The sequence below is a fragment of the Lepisma saccharinum genome, chromosome 20 (assembly GCF_977018435.1).
Source record: "Lepisma saccharinum chromosome 20, izLepSacc3.1, whole genome shotgun sequence".
Classification (NCBI taxonomy): domain Eukaryota; kingdom Metazoa; phylum Arthropoda; class Insecta; order Zygentoma; family Lepismatidae; genus Lepisma; species Lepisma saccharinum.
In genome coordinates, this window is record NC_139248.1 from 20,453,915 (window position 1) to 20,477,992 (window position 24,078).

At 40.0% G+C, this 24,078-nt stretch overlaps 1 protein-coding gene and 1 long non-coding RNA gene across 3 annotated transcripts in view; one reads left to right on the forward strand and one right to left on the reverse strand.

The window, feature by feature from the left end:
* Positions 1-3,459, reverse strand: part of LOC146003751 (uncharacterized) — a 138,294-nt gene extending 134,835 nt beyond the window's left edge. For both annotated transcript variants that reach the window (XM_083142158.1, XM_083142157.1), the window contains exon 1: positions 3,390-3,459. In XM_083142158.1, the coding sequence (XP_082998284.1) occupies positions 3,390-3,407 (18 nt within the window). In that variant the 5' untranslated portion in view covers positions 3,408-3,459. The remainder of the gene's footprint in view (positions 1-3,389) is intronic.
* The window catches only part of LOC146003752 (uncharacterized), a 434,112-nt gene that overhangs the window by 93,818 nt on the left and 316,216 nt on the right, over positions 1-24,078 (forward strand). The window lies entirely within an intron of this gene.

Genomic DNA, 24,078 nt, shown 5'->3' on the forward strand with positions numbered 1-24,078 from the left:
TCCTTGCCTCTTCACATAATATCTTCCTTCCTGTTTTATTTGGCGCGCATAGAAAGGATGTCATAAAGGTCAGAAGAAGCTTGTGGCAATTAAAATGTGGATTTACCGTGATAATGAAAGCAAAAAAAGGTTGAGGTCATTAACAGGGAAGTCATTTCAATTTTTCATGCACTGTTTTTTTTTTTTCCTATTGTATGGTTTTGTTCTCATATAGGGTCGATATTTTGTTACTTTAATCTTGACGATGAATGATCATCAGATAAAACTGATGAATGGATACTCACATAGAACACCCACGTTCAGACTCGGTGACGAAACCATAGAGTCATCCATTTGATGCACTCTGTTACCGAGTCGGCAAATATCCATTTCTCTCTACCCTTTCCCACTTTCCGGTGTTGCCATACCACACCGAAAAAAAGTTGCATACCGTTTAGGGTGCATCAAGACTAACAGTTTTCTGATTAATGTTCTCCTCGTTGAAACCTAGCTTTGACGCTACGAGCTCTCGGCAAACTGTATTTTCTATCCTGAATGTATGCAGCCATGCGTCACATGCAAGGTTGCCAGTGGCATTGATTTTTTCTGTCGGAAAATACACTACAATTGATAACATGCCGTGGAAGTAGAAACAAGCCAGTAGACATAGGTAAGTTCAGGTCGCTGCGTTTAGCCCCTCCACACATCATACTATTTTATTCTATTGCATTTAAATAGATCTTCATATGTCTTTTGTGGTTTTAATCTTCCAGGAAAGTGCTCTTGTTTTAATTAATCACACAGCCTGTCCATGGCGTATTGAAGATTGTGTTGGTTTCCAACGAAAAGAAAACTGTTACTGCCAACCATGAATCTCTGATGTATGGCTGCATACACACAGTGTAGAAATTATTTTCCCCCCAGGGCTCGTAGGTCTTAACGGGGGGGAAAGGCTTTAAAATTAGTTCTTCGTCTTGATGTACCCGACACGCTATAAAAGTTTGTGAGTCTTAAGGTGGTTCCAACATTATTCGCATGACTAATCTTCTGGATATCCAATCAAAGAATAATGTTACAATAAAATTAGAACCATTTAATTTAATTATATTTAACCAAACCCAAAAGTATTACATTACTAATAATAATGAAACTAATGCACTAATTAATTCTGACCGGCACGCCAGATATCCTAGTTCTAATCCCGTCCTGGACTTGAGTGTTCTTTATGAGTGTTCCTTCATCATCCTCATCGTCGCGATTATACAAAATTGGCGGAAAAGCGACGTAAAATAATCTAATTCAATCAGTCGATCAACTAATAATACTGCCGAGCTTACAACTATCATAGAAACTTAGGGGATGAGGATACCTTATGCCTACATGGCCATATCCAATGGCATTGAGGTACATCGTCTTGTAATCAATATCGGGTTCGATTCCGGAGGAGGCACATTGCCCAGTTGTTGTGATTATTCTTTAAACTGCAGCTCAAGTTCGGATTAACCTTTCTGTGCATAAAGTGAGTCAAAGCAAACATTATTTTCATGATTAATTCTGAGTTCCTCCCGGATGGGTTAGTGGTAGCGGTTTCGCCTTGTAATCAAGGGACTGTGTGTTCGATACATATTGCACAGTGGCTGTGATCTCACTTTAAACTGTAGGTCCAGTTCCGACTACCCTATCTGAACCTATAGTCGACTAAATGATTGATTGATTTGGCTTAGTTTACTTCGCTTTTCAGCACTTTTGGTTAATCGCGAAGATGGATGATGATATGATGAAGCTCACAAAGAACATCCATGTTCAGGCCAGGATTCAAGCCAGCCACCTCTGAAGAAAGATCAATTATTTTCTCGACTTATATTCAAGTCCACTCCGATGGAGTAGTGGTAACATCCATGCGCGCCGACTACGTGGGTGCTCCGGGGCTCGAGCACACACATAAATAATCTTGTGGGTGCGCCGCACCCACAAAAATTTTAGTTTGATAAAAACAAAATAAAATAAATATTTCTCACTTGCCATTATCAAAAAATAATAAGCAATTAAAACATTGAGATGGAAGTTAAAATTTCTACTTCGCCGGGCAAAAATTTTCGCAATTTCCAAACGTGGCACGGGACGCGTGTGGAAAGCTGAAACACAATATTGAGTATTGCTTCCTTACATACTTTCGAATTCGGACAGTAGGTTTGCTGGTCGCTATGGATAAATTCGTCATACTTTTGTCGTCGTCATCACAGGTGGATATTACTGACACTGAACATAGTGAAAAGCATGTTCAGTCAAAAAATAAGGAACCCGAGAATGTGTCTTCTGCCAGTTCCTGTAGTACATTAGCAACAAGTGTCAAGAAATCGTCAGTCAGGTCATACCATGAAGGATGGAAAAATACATTTCCTTGGATTTATTACGACAAAGAATTGGACAAAGTGTTCTGTTGTGTGTGTAAAAACGCTTTTAATTCCTGTATAGTTCTTTCGTCGGCAACTGCTACTTCTGCAGACAGGGATTCCTGTAATGCATTTGCTCGAAATGAAAACGTTCTTGCGGTCAACAATGACCCAAAAAAGATTGAATGATTTGGCAATTTTGCATGTTCATAAATAAATTCATAAGTGCAAATGACGTAAGAAGGAATGTGTTTTATATTGAAAGTTAACATGTCATGATTATCATTATTATTATTTTGTACATAAAGTTAGTCATTTTGTAGTTTCTGTTCACAACAAAATCCTTGCATAGTTCTTTTTGCAATACAATTAAAATTATTTGCATTTATGAAGCTTTTTTCATTTTAATTTGTATGAATGTGGTATTTTCTTTTAGTAATGTGTTGATAATATCATTGCATCTTGCAATCATTGTGCATGTAAGTTGTTTAAAGTATACAATACTTGATAATTACAGATCTAACTGCCATTGATATGCACCCACAGACATTTTGGAAAGTCGGCGCCCTTGGTAACATCGCCTTGTAATCAAGGGGTTCCGGGTTCGATACCCGGTAGAGGCACGTTGCAAAGTGGTACGAATCCCACTGAAAACTGTAGGCACAGTCCCGATGAGTCTAACTGTGCATATAGTGAACTTGAAAGCCAAATTCAAACAAATATTTTCATGACTAATTTTCAAGTCCTTTCGGATGACTTACTGGTACCGTCACCATCTTGTAAGTAAGGGGTTCAGGGTTCGTAACCGGTGGTGGCACAGTAGTTCGGGTCGCACCTTAAACTGTAGGTCCAGTCTCGTTTAGCCCATCTGTCCATAAAGTGGATTTAAACTCTGAAATGTCACAACCAATTCTCCACGCAAATTTCCAAACTCATTCGCGACAAATCCCAGAAAGCCAATGGCCGTGATCACTATGTAATTCGAGAAGGGGAGGTAAAATGTAACGTTACACTCACCAAGATTTGAATCTTCATCCTGAGCGCACCGAGTGGCCGACTGCGTCACCAAGAGCCACTTGGTCTCAGAACAAGAGAAAGCCGCACGCTTCGCTGGTCCTCTTCGTGACAGATTGTCAGCAGACTTGGGTGTCGGCTCTCACAACAGACACGAAGACAAAAGCGTCCTGGCATCAAATGCGAAGGAAAAGAATATATTTGCGTTGTTTTGTGGCGTCGTATGTCGTGTTGACGCTCCGCTGGGCCTTCCGTCCTCGCCGGGTGACAGTCATTTGTTCGGGGAGCCGACCAGGAAACGCTGACGCTTCTTCCTTCTTGCGTGGTCTGTTGACTAGGGTGGATTTTGCATGATTACTTCAAGGTGCTGTCGCAAAACTCGTCGCGGTCTTGTAAGCAGCGGGACGCCGCTTCGAGTCCCGTCGTGAGCCGAAAGCTCCTGGTTATCTTGGCTTCTGTTCATGGTAGTCCTAGAGAACCTTGTACAGTCACGGACATTTCTGAGTTCCAATGGGATCATTGCAACCAAGAAGTGTCCGTTACTGTACTTGCTCAGAATTAAATGTATGGATGGAGAAAGAGTATTGAATAAGTGACAAATAAAATAATACATGAATAATATGGTTCGAAAGTTACGACCGAAAGTCCCCTTCTTTGCATTCAGGTAATTTTATGTCACCCCCCCCTAACTCCCGATAACGTAATCAAGGAGAGCCGGGTTCGATACCCAGTGGAGGCACATAGTAGTTCGGATCCCACGTTAAACTGTAAGCTTAGTTCAGACTACCCTACATGTGCATAAATTGGACTTAAAACATTAATTCAACTCTTTCCTTTTATCATTCATTCTCTCTGTCTCTTTCTCCGTCTCTCTCTCTCTTGTTTATTTCACCCTTTTTCTTTCAATTTCTACCACTCATTCATTCCCTCTCTTTTTGTATTTTCTTCTTTCTCTCTCTCTCTCCCACCCTCTCTCCCTCTCCCTCCCTCTCTCTAACTCTCACCCACTTGCTCCCTCTTTCTCTCTCTTTCTTTCTCTCCCTCTCTCCCTCTTTCTCCCTCTCTCTCTATCGTTATCTCTCCCTATTTCTCTCCCTCTCTCTCTCTCTCCCTCCCTCCCTCTATCTCTCTCCTCTCTCTCCCTCTCCATCTCCCTCTCTCTCTTTCTCCCTCTCTCCCTCTCTCCCTCTTTCTCCCTCTCTCCCTCTTTCTTTCTCTCTCTCCCTCTCCCTCTCTCCCTCTCCCTCTCCTTCTCCCTCTCCTTCTCTCTCTCTCCCTCTCTCCCTCTTTCTCCCTCTCTCTCTATCGTTCTCCCTCTCTCTCTATCGTTCTCTCTCCCTCTCTCTCTCTCTCTCTCTCTCTCTCTCTCTCTCTGTCCCTATGTCTCTTTCTGTTCATATATATTTTAGAGTGGAGTAAAGTTTGCTGATGGGTATATTGTAATCATCTCCCTAATACATATACAGACACAGACACACACTTGTAGATTTGGTTTTATGTTCCACTTTAAACTGTAGGTCCAGTCCCGATTAGCCTTCTGTGCATAAATTGGAATTAAAACAGCAAATCAATCAAACAAGTCTGTTGATTAGGACCTTCATGTCTCGGCTTAAACATAGTGGGAGGGAATGACGACAAGTACGCAACACAGACATCATTACTGAGGCAACTTACATTCTAGGACGAAAGAAACTGCTATCTTCGATCTTGTAGGGAATAAATCCCTCGGTCTATAAAATGTTAGTAGGGGTTAAGATTTTTAGGATACGACCGTTAGCGGGAAGAAATTCTCCTCCAAGAATTGTCTATCTTACTCCAAAGTGAATCACAGCGACATAAGTAGTAGTTAATTTACGAAGTAGAAAAAGTGAAAAGGCAACGAAATGCTCATGTCTGACCGAAGATTTTAGTCTAAGGCTAACCTTTTTCTATTTGAAACCTAATTTTGACGGTATAAATCCTAGTAATGAGATATTTTTTCTTGTGTGTATGCAACCACGCAGTACAGATCAAGTTGACATTCTCCCCACCCCTCAAATGCCGATGAACTAAAAAGGAAAGCCATTGAAAGGCTATGATACAAATCTAGATAATGACCCATGTGAGTATGAATATTTCAGGGCAATACAAATTCAGTGTCTTTTGCGAATGCATTACGTAGGTTAAGAAAGAATATATACGTATGGCTGGTGATACATGCGTGATCTCAAGGGAGGTTCAATCTGTGCGATAATTGTTGTGCGACAGTAGAAAAGACTGTCAGTGGCAACCCTGAATTCGTGCTGCTTGATGGCTACCTACACAATAAACATTGGCGCTTAATGGGCATAAAGCACACAAATACATTGATACCGTACATGTGTTGACAATATGTTTTCTGTATGTATGATTAACACATCGTGTTGGTGCGGGTGGAGATGATAGTCCAAAAGCAAATGGAAAACTAACACTAGATTAATCTGGTTATCCGGTTCAGTTCACAGTTTATTTCACACATTGTCTTCTTCCTTTTCTCTATATGTCTCTATTCTAACATTTCATCTCCTTCCCACTTTCTCTACCTCTTCCCCATTCATCTCTACTTTACCTCTCAGTTTCATCCTCTCTATCTCTTCCGCTTTCGTCTCTCTACTTTCCAGTAATTTTTTTCTCTCCCTCTCTTTACGATTCCTCTATCTTTCTCCATGTCTGTCAACATCTTCCCCTTTCATCCATTTTTCTCTCGTTTTCTCGTCTATGTAACTGTTCCCCTTCTTATCTCTACATCTTTCCCTTTCATCTCTTTCTATTCCCCTCATTTTCTCTCCCTCTCTCTACAATCCCTCTTTCTTCTCTCTATTACCCCATTTTCTCTCCCTCTCTTTCTTCTTTCTCCCCTCCCTCTTTCTACATCTTCCCCTTTCTTTTTCTACTTCCCCTGCAATTTTCTTTCCTTCTCCTGTTCTCTCTATCTCTGCCTTCAACTCGCTATCTTTCTATATATTTCTTTCTCCAATCTATCCTTCTCTCTCTCTCTCTCTCTGTCTCGGCGTGTGTGCGTGTGTGTGCGTGTGTGAACGTGCGTTGAGGACGTTTCTCATGGGGCAGCACAATAGACCCTCGGTTCAATACGTGCTGCTACCAGGGGGCAACACAACAATCCCGTGAAGCAGTGCACGGTAGAATTGCAACCAGAAATCTGGCCGATTCAATCTGTCTCAAGTTTCTTCATCGGAGGAGGGGAAGGGGGGCAGGCGTGAATTGAGTTGTCGAATGAGGAAATACCTAACAGAATGAGACGTAGTAAGGGACCTCAATTTCGAGCCGTTCATTTCCTCTTGAACCTGTTTACGAATTGCATTAGTTCCACTCCTAGAGTAGTTCGCTATTGTTTTCTCTTCCCCCCACTTTCCGCATTGACCGAAACAATGTAGGCGTTGCATGTCCACACAAAGAGCAAGGTCTGCTTGGTTCGGGAATTAAATTTGCCAGTTTTCGCCAAAATGGTTTCCTGGTGCGGTCACGGAAGTGTGAGGAGAGGAGGTGAGGAAGGAATGAACGGGTATCACCTTCCAGTTCTCTAATGACGCTTGTCGACCAGCCTAATAAAGCCTGTGTCCGAATCTATTACCACGCCGTTCGGTTGCTCACGTCGCTCTCGAAGTAGTTCGAAATCAAAAGGCTCTCGCAAAGTCGGTGGAGGAAACAAGACACCTCGATTCTCGAATACCCCACATGGCGAAGCGTATCGCATGTGCAGTGCCGCCATCTCTGGTCAAGCGCGAAACTACTTCCAAGCAGTACACGGGAGGCTGCTTCTGATTGGCACTAACATTTTAAATGTGATTAGCTGATACCTTGATCTTCCAAATGGCGTCTACGGGAGATACGGTTCACGGTTGTCGCTACTGTGAAAGGATGCAGGAACGGCTGATTGACAATTTACACATTTCCCGTGCTTGAAATCTGTTTCAAAACAGCTCAAAACAAATGTCTGACAATAAGAGAACTTCCAGGCGGGAGAGAGTTCATCCATCCGAAGGACAATTAGCAACGTATTTGAGCGATGATGGAGCAGCACCTACAACAGAGACACCTGTTGCGCTGCTGCTAAACTACAGCAGTCAGCTCACGAGAAGATCCCCAAACGAGGGGCGACGGGGTGCGGGGGTAAAGGGAAGGAACGGTCCATTTGTAGGTCTTAGGGGTAGCAGAAAGTCTTCCGCTGCGGTCTAGTGTCCTTTTGGAAGTGTGTAGGAGTTGATTTGCGTCAAGCACACAGAGCATGCGTCTCCGGCAACAGGTTTTTGCTTTTTTTTCAGTGTCCAGAATACTTTTGCATTGCTTATCCTGTGTATTATATAGACTATATTTCAAAGAATTTCAAAAATAATATACGGCAACGACCTTAGAGTTACCAGATGACAAACTTTAAGAAAGAGGACATTGTTAGATTGCAACAAGTTAACTTTCGACGAAGATGCAACACTTCGAACACACGTTTTGTGCTTACTGGTGCTTTGGTGGGCTTATAGATCACGCATCCCTGTAAAACAATTTTACACAGTTTATAGGAATCATTATATGCCAATGTCTAAATATGTTAATATTTGCTCACTGTGACCGTAATATTATACGGTTGTGAAACTTGGTGTCTTACTTTAAAAGAATAACATAAATTTACATTCTGCAAGACATTTTACCTCTGAGTTGTTTCTTCCAGGCCTAAAGTCAGGAAGCCCGACCCTGTGGCCGAGCGGTTAGCACATCGCGCTGCGACGCCAAGGGTCCCGGGTTCGAATCCTGGTCGGGCTTGGTTGTTTGTGAATGTCCATTCATCAATTTCATCCTTTCATCACTCATCCTCATCTTCGCAAATTAGCCAAGAGGCACAAAACGCGAAGTAAAATAAACTAAATCAATCAATCAATCAACCTAAAGTCAGGAAACCGTTTTTGTATGTCGTCACTAAGAACACATTTGCCATTTCGGAATGGCTCAGATTGTTGATCGACAGAACTTCATTTCTCCACTATAGAGCGTCTCAACCTTAAAAGTCAGTATGGGTTAAATGGAGCGCGGCGTTGCCAGATCAACAAACGGAGTCGCATCGAGTCGCTGTTAATCGCTAATCATCAAAATCTATGTATTTGATGCATTTTGAAAAAAAAAAAACGAAAGTTACCTCAAGATTTGCATGTAAATGTTTATATGTCGACGTAACTATTTACCATTTTACATTTGCATTATATGTGTAATACACGACGCAACTATTGTTACTTCTTTCGTTGAATGTTGTATCCTTTACATAAACAGAATTAAAGAAATGCAAAAACAAACATTAAGATACATTTTTTACGAAAAATAAAGCACACTGCACTTCCTACGAACAGTGGCACCTGCCTGCAACTGAATTGTAACCTTACCTTGGTGGCGCGCAATGAATTTGATACGAGGGACAGCCCACATAAACAAACTACGATTGCGGAATAAATAACGGTGCTGTGGAGTAACAATGCATTCTAAAAATAACTTCAAACAATGGCCAACACTTTTCTCTCTTGGTCTGCATGTGTATCGCGACAAACCGAAAAGTTTCTCGCTAACCAACTTTTTCGTGTTACGGTCTGATGATTTATACAAAATATCCAATAACTCTCCTCGTAAGCAAATTAATTCTGTCAGGCAAAGTATCATATCTATAAACATCATAGATCCCGTAGAGAAAAAAACTGGCGAAGTTGTTGAAGCGGTTTGATATTTATGGCTTTTGAAGTATTTACTAGAAAAAAATTAATCGTTTTGCAAAATTGCATAATTATGAAAAATTCAGATCACATGAATTTATGACAGGTTATGCCGTCAGTAAATAGAGCATAAAAAACTCTACAGGATAATGATTTCACTGTTTGAAATTTTTGACTTCTACATTTTGTAAATTTTGTAACATCTCGCAACGCAGCGGTGGTAGAGAAGGACAGAGCTATTGGGAAAACTCATGTATTAGAGAGAGAGGGAAGTACTACATTTACTTCCATACTGACTTTTAAGGTTGAGACACTCTATACCATGTAACAACCAAGAGTGCAGCAGTTAAAAATTACTGTATATTTCTGAATTCTGCCATGCAACTCAAATCAAAGTAAGCCGCGGCGTATTGCCTATTCTTATCTATTGTTAGAAACTTGCTGCTCAGCAGGAGTAGCGGTAGATGTTGCAAAAGCTTTGAAATCAACACCTCACAAGGCGAGCGGCGACTACAGAAGAGATGCAAAAATCCAACAATTTTTCTTTGTTGGGAAAAAAATTGCCTGTGCGCTTGCAACTGAGAGCGTTGTATTTCTTTACTTTGAAAGTGGAAACGGAAATCTAATCTTGAAGTTAAGCAGTTGTCTTTATCCCAGATAAGAGGATCTATCCAAATTTTCCTAAAGACCGACTCGGACCATTTTTAGGGGTAACACTAAACGATTGCGTCGCTGCACCCGTTACAGCGAGCTCACATTTGTTTCTGACCCAGGGTGCACTCCCCCAACCCTAATAGTGAAGTCGCCGTCACTATGTCACTTCACTTTCACCGGGGATCATCTCCTGGGCGGTGAGCTGTACTAAACGCACGGCGATGGAATTAGGCGGGTGGCAGAAGTTCGCGTTGTTGCCACGTCGGAGCTCAAGCCCGCGTGTTCGGATGAGAGAATGAAATATCTCGTTGTGGAGTTGGTCTTTGTAATTCATGTGATACAAACTGATAATATTTGCTCGAAAGGTCAGTGATTATACAAACTGTGGCTCAGTTATTTTTAAAACGTAACTTCCAAGCACTGGTAGAATCAAATTACGGTTAATAATTTTACGTACGGTGTCATCACTGTAAAGTTACGGCCATTTTTTTTACAGGGCTATCAAACTCTTGTTTATGTTAGACAAGAGGCATTGCACCGTCGCTTCTTTTCCTCTTCTTCAATTGATACCGCCAAGAGAAAGGCAATTGATCTTTGCGTCGACAGAGGACAAATCACCCAATGGGACGGGTGCTTAAGGCTCTGGGGACCATCCGTCTTCATCAACCCGTATCGAAATCGGTTTACTTACCGGCCTGCAAGGGGAGACTTTGCTCACAACGAAAAGCGAACCCTGAAAGCCAAGGTAATTCCATTTGCCTTTCGCTTCCATGCGTCTACCTCTTGGATGCGTTAGGCTCCTAATCGATTTCCAATTCCTCCTAAACCCTTTTTTATTCCACGCAGACACCTACGTGCCCATCATGCGTTTGGAATAGGATTTCTGAGGATCTTATATTTCATGCTTTCGGAATATGAACCAGACAGTGTAATTCACATCTCTGTCTCTGTACTTTTGGTGGTCAAATCTGGACACAATTCTACACGGTTGCTGTATACGTGGGTTGTAAATTTAAAAGTGGCAACACTGTCAGGAAGAGGTGATAGCACCGTGCATGTGCTATGAGAGAGTGAGCATTGTCAGTTTGGGCCATGTCGATTTGTAGGAGGGCAAAAGTGGTCGGTGCAGCGAGAGGTTGAAATGAGCACCATTTTGCATACTGACCCCCATAAAACATGTTTGCAATGTTAAACAGCGATTTTGGGTCAAAATCCAGGTGGCCCGTGGTAAAAATGCCACACATCGTCATGGGCCCTAACTGACAAATGACAATGCTCAATGCCTGATAGCACTCTTCCTGACAGTGTTGCCAAATTTAAATTTGCAACCCAGTATTTTTCTTAAGTATTTCAGACCAGTAAGACTAGTCGGGACTGGACCTACAGTTTAAAGTTGCATCCGAATCACTATGTGCCTCCACCGGGAATCGAACCCGGGACCCCACTTCAGGTTCTGTTTCAAACATTACACGTTACTTCTAAGTCGTCCCAGCGTAGAATTCAAGCACATATGGTCCCCCTCTCGAAAAAAAAATAGAAATAGTAGCATCAATGGAGCAAAACTTAGTACATAATTCTGGGGGACGCCGTGGAGTAGTGGTTAGAGCAACGGATTGTAATAAATATCCCAGGTCTGTCGTAGGTTCGATTCCCACAACCGGCAAATGAAATTTCACCTTACGACGAGAGAAGAGGTGTTCTCTCGAAAAGTAGTATTAGATTAATCATAGTTTAAAGCACTAGACAATGGATAATGACCAATTAACATTCCATGCTAATGTAGAACCATTGTCAGTAGCAGTGGCGTATACTGATTCCAATATCTGGGCTATCTCACTATGTCACGTGGTCCTAAGCTATGAATAGAAATAAATTTACCAACTCCTAAGAAATCAGGTTGCCAACTCATAAGATATCAGATTGCCAACTCATAAGATATCAGGTTACCAACTCATAGTAAATCCGGTTGCCAACCCATAAGAAATCAGGTTGCCAACTCATAGGAAATCAGGCTACTAACCCATAAGAAATCAGGTTGCCAACTCCAGAATCAGCATCATCATCTCACTGATAGAATAATAATGTTTACAATTTGAGATCGATTTTTCTCCTGAATTTTATTCTCTGGACTTCAGGCTTCGCAGAGTGTCTAGCTAGCCTGGAATATACGCTCCTGGTCGATTCCGTGCTCGTAGCGAAAACGTGCTCTTACCGAACACCGGAAGGAAAGGATTTGCAGGTGCGTGCTGTTAGCGAACACACAAACTTACCCTGTCTTGTTTGTCTTTGAAAGTGGTCAACATGCAAGCGTTGCCAGTGATATCTTATAATAATTTTGTGTTTGAAATTAGCTAAATGAAGGAGGATCCTCAAAAATTTAGGTTAACTACATGAAGGTCTTTGTTAAAATATTGATATATTTCATCTTCCTTAAAAATCAAATTTTGCATAGGAAATGTAAATGTTATTCAACCTAGGTTTCTCTTTGTACAAAGGACAACTTTCTAAGACATTTGTAAATGTTATTATCAATTTTCAGTTGTTCCAAAGTTGTTTTCATCCGGGTGTCGATGTTCATGTAAGTCTTCTTCTTTTTACCGCTAGAGACTCCAAGTTATCCCTGCCTAATTTGGAACATGGCTGAATGCCTACGTTGCTAGGTTAGGCTAGCTATGTTTAGTTCTCTTAGACTAAATAATAAATTTTCATTGTACTTATTTATGCTAATGGAACCTAACCTCATAGGCATTCCTCGTCTGACGTCAGAACACAAGGTAGCAAAACAGTTGTGCGACAAGGAAGACCCGATTGAAGAATGATCAGGTGTGAGTCAGGTCAGGTCAATATACGTACACCAGCCACTGAGGTGTTTCTCCATGCAAGTTGGCTTATCACTGGCAACACTTGCATGCTGATCAGATTCAAGGACAAATAAGACAGGACAAGTTTGCGTGTTCGCTAACAGCACGCACCTGCAAATCCTTCCGTAACTGTGTTCCCTAAGAGCACGTGTTCGATACGAGCACGTTCGCTAACAACACGGCACCCTCCTGGTCAGTAGCATTCAAGGAATTATTCTATTGGCAGACAAGGAGTTCCAACATTCTCTGAATATTTACACATATGACCATTTTGCACCGTTCAAAGTGCACGAGGACAAATCCTCTTATCTAAAACCCTTATCTTAAAGTTTAAAAGGGGCGTAAAGAGTTCCTTGAAAAATATTAAAAGGGGCGTACACGATACGTTAAAATGATAAGGAGAGAACTAAAGAAAAGAAAACTTTCTCAGAAGGTGTGTAAGAGGCCCGCTGTTCTATAAATCTTTGTTTTTTGCCTGTCAAAGGACTCGACAGCACGACCAGTCACCGTAGGCCTGTAGACTTAAGGCTCAGCTGGACCTTTGGCATTCAAATGGGCGAATTTTTTCAAATTTTCCTCTCCATTCGAAAAACTTCTTGGATATTTCAAAATATGAAACATTACATCAGCTTAGAATTCCTTCTAGAGCATTGACGTGAATTTTCATGTAGTTTTCTTTCATTGTTGTCTAGATATTATCAATAGTTTAATATTGATAATATCTAGACAAAAGTGAAAGAAAACTACACGAAATTTCACGTCAATGCTCTAGGAGTAATGTTTCATATTTTGAAATATCCAAGAAGTTTTTCGAATGGAGAGGAAAATTTGACAAAAATTCGCCCATTTGAATGCCAAAGGTCCAGTCGAGCCTTAAGTCTACTCAGTGGCGGGAACTGTACAAAAATGAACTAAGCTTGTACTGATTGAACTACAGTGCAGCTCTATGCCTTATTTTCCTGCATTAATTTGACATGATTTTATCCTTTATTCTTCACAGGCACTACTTTTCCTCCATACGTTTTCGTCTAGAGCACTTCCCTCCAATGAAAGTGATCCTTTTTTCATGATTTGGCCTCCAGAAATGCACTTTTCCTGATCGTGTTTAACATCGCATACAAATCCTCTAAGCTTATCGTTTATGCAAACAACAACAGGAACTAGAAGCATCCTCTTTTTTTCCACTTTATAAACACTTAAACCGACATTTCCTTTGTTGCATATGCAATGCACGATCTCTCTCTATCTCTCCCCCCTTTTTTTTTTTTTTGAAAATCGATTTCGCTTAAAATACGAAAAAAAAAAGCTTTTGAACGGAAAACTGCTAAACGTTTCTTTGCAGAATTTCCACGAATGAAAGGTACTTCGTTCTCCAAAGAAAACGCTTCGTTTTTATGCATTTTTTCGGAAATAATGACAGCGTAATGTACACGTATTAAAACTTGGATCCACAGGCCAAACAATAACAGCATGAAAAATGTATGTTACCAATTACTTTTCGGGGGGTGGGGGTTGTTTCAAGTCCATTTTTTACCCAGATAGAGATTACTTTGGAACGGGGCCTGCAGTTTAAGGCTGAATCCGAATCACTGTACATTGTGCCTACACCCTTGATTACAAAAGTACAACGTTAACTGCTCAGCTATCGAGGATTACTTTTTCGATTGGAAGACACAGTATTATTGAACAATAATGTTATTTATACATAAATACGGGCCTCCCGGCAACGTGGTGGTAACGTCGTCGCCTTGTAATCAAGTGATCCTCAGTTCGATGCCTGGTGGAGGCCCATAGTGGTTCGGATCCCGTTTTGAACTGTGGGTGCAGTCCCAATTAGCCTATTTGTGCACAAAGTGGATTTAACAGCCAAATGTAATATATACAAATGGATGTATGTGTGTGTGTGTGTGTGTGTGTGTGTGTGTGTGTGTGTGTGTGTGTTTAACTTTACTGTCTGGTAATATTTGCATAGGAACAAATTTTAGATTTGGCCCCCCCGAACTGATCAACCTAGCTACGTCCCTGTACAGTCTGAGGCAGATTTCCAATAACTTGAATACCTCAGTTACTTCAAGGGTGTGATTTTGTTGATAAGCAAGCCATCTTTCAACTGAGGTGAGGGCTAGGCCAATGGGGATGGAGTTGTACGTGTCAACTATATCAAGGCTTGCAAGTTTGGCATGGTTGGCTTGCACTATGGTGGTTACTAGTTCTTTGGCGTCTGTGCTGTTATGGAAAAAGTACATTAGTTTGTGGTTGTGTGCCGAGATTTTCTTTTTTAGCCAGTTTACAAGGTGGACTTTCGGCTGATTAAACCCCGTGCCGATCAGATGCATCGGAATTTCCTGTTTGTGAGTTATAACCTAAGCAAAAAATCCCAATCCACTACCAGACTAGCAAAGCACCTCAAGTTAAAGGAACACATGAAAAAAGTTTCCGTCTCGCATACATTGCACACACTGATTGACACCAAAATCAAAGAGATGCATGCAATTATGCACTTTCTGCACAATCTAAACATCGACAGTGGTCTGGTTCCTGCTATTGCAGCAACTTAAACCCAGTACATGCAGCAGATGAACTGGCTACACTAGCGCTCCTAACGGCATGTGGGGAAAGAACAGGCAGAGGCCACCAAAATTAATAGAACCCCTACAAGAAAGTTTTTGCAGATTAAAATTATAACTTACTTACGTATAATTACTACCTTTTTCATGTTCGGGAGTGGTTTTCAGCAGGATTCTGCATCAGCTCAAAAGGATTGAGCAACCTGGTTTACCACAGCTATTCTTATTTATTGTATATATTATACACTGCGTCAATATTAATTAGCATCAAGATTAACATAAAGGTAACATCAATGCAGGCATGCAAGTAAAACAATAACAGAAGTCTGACATCTTCAAATTTTCCAGCAATTTCTAAATTTCTCATAAAATCTCCTCTTTTTACCTAAAATTGGGCCTATATTTCCCTGCCCCAAGGGAAATATCTCTTCATAGCAACCCAAGTGCGACACAGAGGGAGGAAGGAACAAGCATTGCAATATCCCATGCAGGCAACGTGTTTGTAAATAGCCCTCTCTTTGGCTCACTCACCTTCCCTGCATACAATCGGGGAGGAACCCAGGTGGTCAGAAGGGTAACCATGGAGAAGAATCAGGCATACATAAACCAATTTTTCTTGTATGTATGCATTGCTTGCATTGTATAATTATTTATCTTGTAGTCTATGGTTATTACAAGCATAAAAACAACAATGAAAAACTGTGTTTTTATCCTTGTAATAACCATAGACTGCAAGAGAAATAATAAACCAGTCTAAGTTCTTTAAATAATTTACATAAATTCTGGTTTAGAAGCTTGTTTTAATATTTTACATAATATCTAATGAGCAATCACTCGTGTGTTAAAGCTATATCTATAAAAATGTGAAAAAGTTTGTTTACTGCCGGTAAATGTGGTAACATGGAGAATATGCCACTGGCATAATGCAAGTGATGAGTGGGCACACAAAGACTTACGGCATGTGTAAGGATTAAATGTGGTCATTTTGAACAATGATTAGTGCTTTGTGTTCACAATAGATCCATGTAACACATATGCATGGGATATTGCAATATCTTAAAAGTATCTTCTTTCATATAATTCAAAACCTCGTGACAGTATCTATGGTAAGACTGGGTGTGTACATATAGAACACTTTTGACAACAGAAGTTTACAATATCAATTAATCTGTGATGCACAATTAACATATATCAAAATAGTTTGTATGATGCAAGTTACAGAAGTTGTAATTATTAGCATAAGACTATATTTTAGTTCTTCAGATGCCCTTCATTGGGACTCAATAACCAACTAGATGATTTTCCCTGATAATTTTATCTTTTTCAAATTCCCCGAGATTTCCAGGTGTGTGGGTTCCTGGGTGATTACATCTCTCTACGACAATTTTTTCTACTTCACACGCTTGACAAGTCTGAAAACTGCTTGCGGGAATAAACATTTCTTGAATTCTATTGTTGCGGAGGCCAAAACCGATCATATTCACTACTACTACACCGACTAATCGCAGGATAGAAGTCACTAAATTTCCCAAGAGGGGAGAAAATGCAGCTCGAAAAATCAAAGGTGAAGACAATATTGTGGTTTTTACGACAGTAAAGCCATTATTCATAATATATTTGTTCGAGGATGAAACTGTAATTGGCTGTTGCTATCATGCTCAATGGTCATGAAAGATAACTGATCCTCTCCGAGCTCAGTTTCCTGACATGAGCAGTTGACTCATGCTCCACGATAATGTACTGTGCCAGGGAGCATTGTTTGTCTGGATATTCCTGGTCCAAAAACAAGTGAATATGTTGAATCTTCCTCTCTACTCTTCAGATTTATCCCCCTGTGATTAATTTCTGTTCCTGAAAGTGAAGCTGCTGCTGACATTACGCAGTTTTAATGAACACAGGACCATCCAATCTTCAAGTCATACCACATGATGACTTGCAGATGTCGTATCGACCGTTGGCCAACAGTGCCAATTACTGTATTGATGCAGGAGGGATGTACTTTGAGTAATAAACAGGCAAGGTTTAATTATTTTGTTTCCTTTTTGCAATATTAAATCAGTCTCTTTATTTAATTGTCGGACTGTGTATGTGTTTCACAAATACTTTTTAGTTTTTCAAAACATGAATCTGAAGCATTATGGTGAAGACAAAATTTTCAAACTTACAGCAGCATTAGAGTCCTATTCACTCATCCAGTGCAGGTGCAGGAACCATGGAAGAACTGTGGAGGAAGGAAAGCACAACTAAATAAGGGATTATCAACTGAAAATTGTTATTAATATAACATGTAGTTCTGATTATATCCGTACTCAAGAATATCAACTGATATGGCATTCAACGTGAATTTATTACTAAAACTGCTGATAATTTTTATTCATGCAATATATCCATCTAAAGATAGGTAGTATAATAAGGTGGTTATCAGCAATAACAAAGTAAACCCCCTTTGTTCAGTTTACCCTTTGTGGAATGGTATCCAACCAGAAGGCTTGGAACACAGATGCTTCCACTACCACTTTGCTGCTAATCCAACTATTTCTGGCTAACAATAACTTGAGTTATGTTTCACATATGTATTCCCATTCCCTAAATCATGGTGAAAACCACCTATTTCTGTGTGATCATAAAAAAAAAAGTTGGAAAAGAGCAGAGTTAGGGTAGAAAATTACTTCTAATTATACAAGCAACGTCGCAAGAATATATATATATTTTTTGTTGCCAAATAACTGTGTTCGCTCAAGAAATTCAAATAGTTGCGTATGCATGGGTTCTGGAAAGAGTTATACCATGAAGGTATAGCTGGATATGTTAAGCATAGGCTCAGCCACAAAACTTTAAATGGGAGTGCAATTTCTGAAAATGGTGGTTTTCAGTGCGGAATAATTATATTGTATTATTTCTACAGTAAAATGAAATTCAAAAGGGGTTGGGGTAACCCTCATAACCCCCTTGGGTGCCCAGCTGGATTTTTCTATTGATTCCAATTGATTTCAATTGGAATGAATCCGATTCTATCGGATGCCTAATATAAGTTAGGTATCAGAATGTATTGGTTTCAATTGGAATCTCAACTGAAACAAATTGGAAAATCAAGACAATTTCCAATTGGTGAATTGTATCCAATTGTAAGTTTGCATATATTGTGGAACCATTATGTCATAAATGCATTTATTGACTCAAAGTATAGATAGATAGTTTAATTCTTAATTCCTGTGATTTAGAAGTTCATTGAAAAAACAGCACATTTTTAACTGAATTTCTTCTGAACTCTAATGCATACTACTGAAGTCAGTTTTATCTTAACAAATACCTACGAAGAACTCTTTCTTAAGAACCAACTCAACCTTAAAGCAGCTAGTAGTTGGAATAAATGTTCATATTAGTTCTTGTTTTTTGCAATATGGAATTTCCATGGTTATTCTTATGTGTGTATAATGCAATTGGAAAAATGAGCAATCTTTTGATCAACTAAGTCGATTTCAACAATGTTTTGTTTGTTTATCACTTTTACAAGTGTTGTGGGTCAGAATCTTTGTTTAGCCTAATTTGTTGCTGTTATCACATGTATAATGGAAGAACAACATGTCAATTTATCACTGAAGCAGCATGTCTTTCAATTTTCTATAAGTGTGTTCGAACCCGGCAGGACCAACATTATTGTTGTTGTTGTTATTATTATTAGTAGTAGTAGTAGTAGTATCAAAGACGTTATTATCCTCGTAAATTATGCAAAAAGGGGGGTAGAAGTTTGTGCTAAAGCATTTGTGTTCAAACAAACTATTTCAATTATTTTTTCAACACCTGGCACAATAGTTTGGATTCCACTTTAAACTCTAGGTCCAGTCCCGATTATCCTTTCTGTTCATAAAGTAGACTTAAAACCACAAATCAATCAATTTTACAACATTTCTTTCATTTAGATAATTCGGTGCCCAGGGCAAACTCCCGCCGCCCCCTAGCTATGGTTATAAACTTGATAAGACTAAGAAAAGGAGTAATTGAAGCGAAGCGAGCAAGAAAATTTTACGAAAATAATTTTTATTTGCACAAAATGTGAATAGGATTTGTATATAAAAAGTTGTAATCTTCCACGTCTACGGAGAAAAATTCAAGTAGAATTCACGCATAATTCCCGGAATTCAAGGAATTCTCGGTGAGTAGCCACCCTGTTAAAGTTGTATTGATAAGAACTGCTAAGAGCAGACAGGTTATTTCAGTAAAATGATATAGTAGACTGATCATGTGCATGGAAGCCTGTGGATTTCAAGTTTTTTCAGCTTGGTCCCTTGAAAAACGTATTTGTATAGTTCAGTCAGTGGCTTCATGGAATAGTCACCTTTTCATGTATTTTTATATTGTACACAAACACATATGATAGGTTCAAATCTCTGCTCTGCAACATTGCTTCTTTTTTCCTTCCCACCGTACACTCATTGTTCTAACATGTATTTGAGAATATATTTCAATATCCACCTGAATGAGTTTTCAAAATGCTTGTAGATTAAATATAGGGTTAGTCAAAATTATGTTAACACTAACAGATTGGTTTGTCCCATTTAATTGTTAACAATTTTGACTAACCCTGTATATTAACTGATACATTCATATTTCTTCTGATCGGGTGACCTTTTCCCAAAGGTACTCAAATAATGTAAACCTCTTCCACTTAGCACACCCTGGAAACTGCATTGTTGCAGGCTAACGAGGCCATTATGTCTGGATGAACAGACATCTACCCTCCTCCTCTGTGGGGTGTGTTTATAACTGATTGTCCATCCATTTTGTGTACCCATCCCACATTCCTAGTCACGATTACCCAAGAGTGGAATGACGGCAGTAATCATGGTTCAGTAAAAATCTTCCCAATCATTATTCAGTATTTTGATTGGGAAATTGATGGCTTGCAATCCAAATTAATTGAACTAGATCAGCAACCTAATGAGACTGCAGACACTATTTCTTACTTTTTAAGGAATGCACTTGAGGGTAAGGGGCTGCTTGATAAGTGCATAGCATTTACTGGAGATAATTGCAATACCATGTTTGGAGGACTACACCAGGATGCAGAAGGGAAAAATGTTTTCTCAAAAATGAAGAAATTGTTAGGAAACAAGACATTAATTGGTGTGGGGTGTCCTGCACACATCTTGAATGATTGTGTACATCAAGCTGTAGACACATTGGATTTTGATATTGAAGGCATCATCTTCAAATTGTATCAGTATTTTAACATCTACACAGTCCGGACTGAGCAACGTAAAGAGTTCTCAGAATTTGTTGATGTTGAATATAAGAAGTTGTTGTCACATAGCAAGACAAGATGGTTGTCATTACTCTCAGGCATAACCAGACTCATCCATATGATCCCAGCTATCAAATCTTTCTTTCTTTCGCAACCTAAGCCACCTAGAGTGATCAAGAAATTCTTTAAAAATGAATTCAGTGAAATTTATTTGTACCACCTAAAAACACTGGTGAGTGTGTTTCATTCACATACAGAAGAACTTGAGAGAGAAACAAATTCACTTGTGGAAGTTCTTGCAATCTTGTTGTCCATTAAGTGCATGCTCGCTGAACGTAAAGCCAGTGAATTCATGTCAATAAAGGTGAAAATTCTGCTGGAAGAAAGGCGTAAAAATGGACTGGATGCTGAATGTGACGAATTCATGGCAGCAGCAGTTGGACTGTATGACAGCTGCATAGAATATCTGGAAAAATGGATGGCACCCATGCAAGAGTTTACTTGTTTCATGTGGATGTCTCTTGAAAAATCACCTGAGTGGAAGGATGTGGAATCAACTACTAAGTACCTTTTGGATAGAGGTGTACCTATAGATGATGAAAAATGTTTTGATCAAATATGCAACCTCAAGAAATTTGTGAGCAAAGAACTTGAACATGGCCATGATTTTCTTAACCTTCAAGCTCATAAAAAGTGGACTGTGTATTTTGAGAAGTCCAAACATTCTTCCTGGCATTCGGAACTGCTGAAAATTGCTCAGTTTTTCTTCGCCATTCCATCCCACAATGCAAATGTAGAAAGACTCTTCTCCCTAATGCAGAGTCAGTGGACAAAAGAAAGAAACAGTTTGTCTGTGGAGTCACTTCGAGGAATTTTGCAAGTGCAGTACAATTACAAGGACATCAGCTGTAAAGAATTCCATGTCTACCTGATGAATGAAAAAGAAGTGTTGAAAAAGATAAGTTCTACAGAAAAGTACCCAGATAGCACGTAAGTTAAGTGCAAGTTTGCACTTGATTTGCATTTGTCTTGCGAGACTTGCTTGGCACTTCAAGTTGAATGCAAGTTCACTGTAAGTGTGCAGGAACCATGAGTTTGCATTTTAAGTGAATATAAGTTTGCAGCAGGTGTATAAGTGACAATTTGCCTGATACTTGCGTATCACACTTGCAGCAAGCCTGGAGTTCAAGTCGTCATTAGAACGTATTGCGTACTCCGAAGGGTGCAACATTTTTACATTTTAGCTATCATTGATGCTTCTTGGCTCAACGCAGAGGTATCTCTCAGCAAAGGGGTCGACAGAAGGGGACCAGGGGGCACTTACCCCTTTGAGATATCTGGAAAAATTTCATGGAATTCGAATGGTTAAATTGAAGCTATATTTAATCAAAATAATTTTGTTTTCTGTGATTTACAGGCTGTAAAGTTTCAGCAATTTGCTACCATGTCCTACAAAATCTTTGGAGACTGTTTTCAGCTATTATTAGAATCATGTTCACTGCTGTAATGGGATTGGGAAGGGATTTTTTTATATAATTCTGATTTCCGGTATTGAGAAAATATCCATTTCCCCGAATAGGTCGTAAATTTTTCGAAATTTCCCAACACTGTGAAAATCTAGAATTGAACTTCCCCCCAAAGTGATTGATTTTGCACATCTGCAATAAAAATTGGCCATTTAAAGAAATTCCAGACCTTTTAAGTGCAGAAACTACGCAAGATTTGGTCACTGTTATATATGATAATTTGGAATTTCTCGACTGTTCGGAATCCCGAACACAGATTCTCGATCTCGCCCCCTCGTTTTGAGGGTGCTGTGATCAGCACCACGCTCCGACCGCCTTTACCCCGTTACCCATTTATTGTTATTTAACATTTACTCGGCCAATGGGTCACATGTAACCCATAGAATATATAGGCGTAGTTGGCCGATGGGTCACTGGTGCAGGAATCAAAACACAAAAGGCAAAAAGAGGGGTTGGGTGGGCCGCGGCCCCAACTTTCAATGAAAAAATCATAAAAATAAGGGAGCTTGCCCCCTCTTCCCCGCTATTTTTGGAAGGGGATGCAAACTTTAGCCTTATTTTCAAAGAATCGTCCTTTCTGAACCGAAAGAAAGTCATTTCGTGTTCCTGGGTGAATTACATTATAGAATATGTGTAAAGAGTTCCCATTTTTATGATTTTTTCATTGAAAGTTGGGGGCCGCGGCCCACTCAACCCCTCTTATTGGCGTTGGCGTTTTGATTTCTCCACGGTTGAATGCCCTGTTGTTGTTCTAGCTACAAAGCAAAAGTTACCCGAAGTAGATTGGTCAAATAGTCTACGAGTTATAACATTTTTTGTCAAATAAGTGTACGAATTTAAAATTCGCGCCAAAAGGCCTCGGCGAAACCGAAAAAATGTTATAACTCGTAGATTATTTGACCAATCTACTTCGGGTAATTTTTGTTTTGCAGCTAAAACATCACGGCATGCAACCGTGCAGGAATCAAAACGCCAAGGCCAATAAGAGGGGTTGGGTGGGCCGCGGCCCACAACTTCCAATGAAAAATTCATACAAATGGGGAGTTTGCCCCTCTTTCCCCGCTATTTTGGGAAGGAGAGGTAAACTTTAGCCTTATTTTCAAAGAATGGTCCTTTTTAAACCGAATGAAAGTCATTTCATGTTCCTGGGTGCATTACATTATCGAATATGTGAAAAAACTCCCCATTTTTATGATCTTTTTCATTGAAAGTTGGGGGCCGCGGCCCACTTAACCTCTCTTATTGGCTTTGGCTTGATTGATTTGTTGTTTTAAGTCCACTTTATGCACAGTAAGGCTAATCGGGACTGGACCTACAGTTTAAAGTGGAATCCGAACCACTTGTGCCTCCACCGGGTATCGAACCCGGGACCCCTTGATTACAAGGCAACGACGCTACCACTGCGCCATCGGGGAGGCCCTTTATTGGCTTTGGCGTTTTGATTCCTGCACGACGGCACAGATGACTGGAGTACTATTTTTATATATACTATTCAGATTCTCGTTAAAAGAATATAGGTTAACCCATGATGAAATTAATATGTTAAAGAGAGGGCCTCCCCGATGGCGCAGTGGTAGCGTCGTCGCCTTGTAATCAAGTGGTCCCGGGTTTGATACCCGGTGGAGGCACAAGTGGTTCGAATCCCACCTTAAACTGTAGGTCCAGTCCCGATTAGCCTTACTGTGCATAAAGTGAACTTAAGACACTAACTCAAAAATATGCTAAAGATTTATTTGTCATGTAAAATTGGTCATTACTGAAACAAGAATGTATTTGTCATGTAGAATTGCTCATTAATGAAAGATGAATGCAAAAGTACGCACACGTTTCTTTTGTTTTGTGATGGCGACATGATCACAAGAGTCTGTGAATAGGAGATCGTGAAGTGCTCTACAGGCGATAGGATCAACAGTGACAGTGATCGTGCTAGCCTTAGGAGTAGTTTCCCGCGAGTGATAGGATTAACTTTTTCTTGTTACATATCCTTTCTCTACCGTTATTACTTGTGTGAAGTGCTTCGTTTACTTATTCTCCTTTTTTTCTGATATTATTCATTTGGTGCAATCCCCATTCGACCACAGTGGCCACCGGCGGCACGCCGGCCCACTCCAACAAC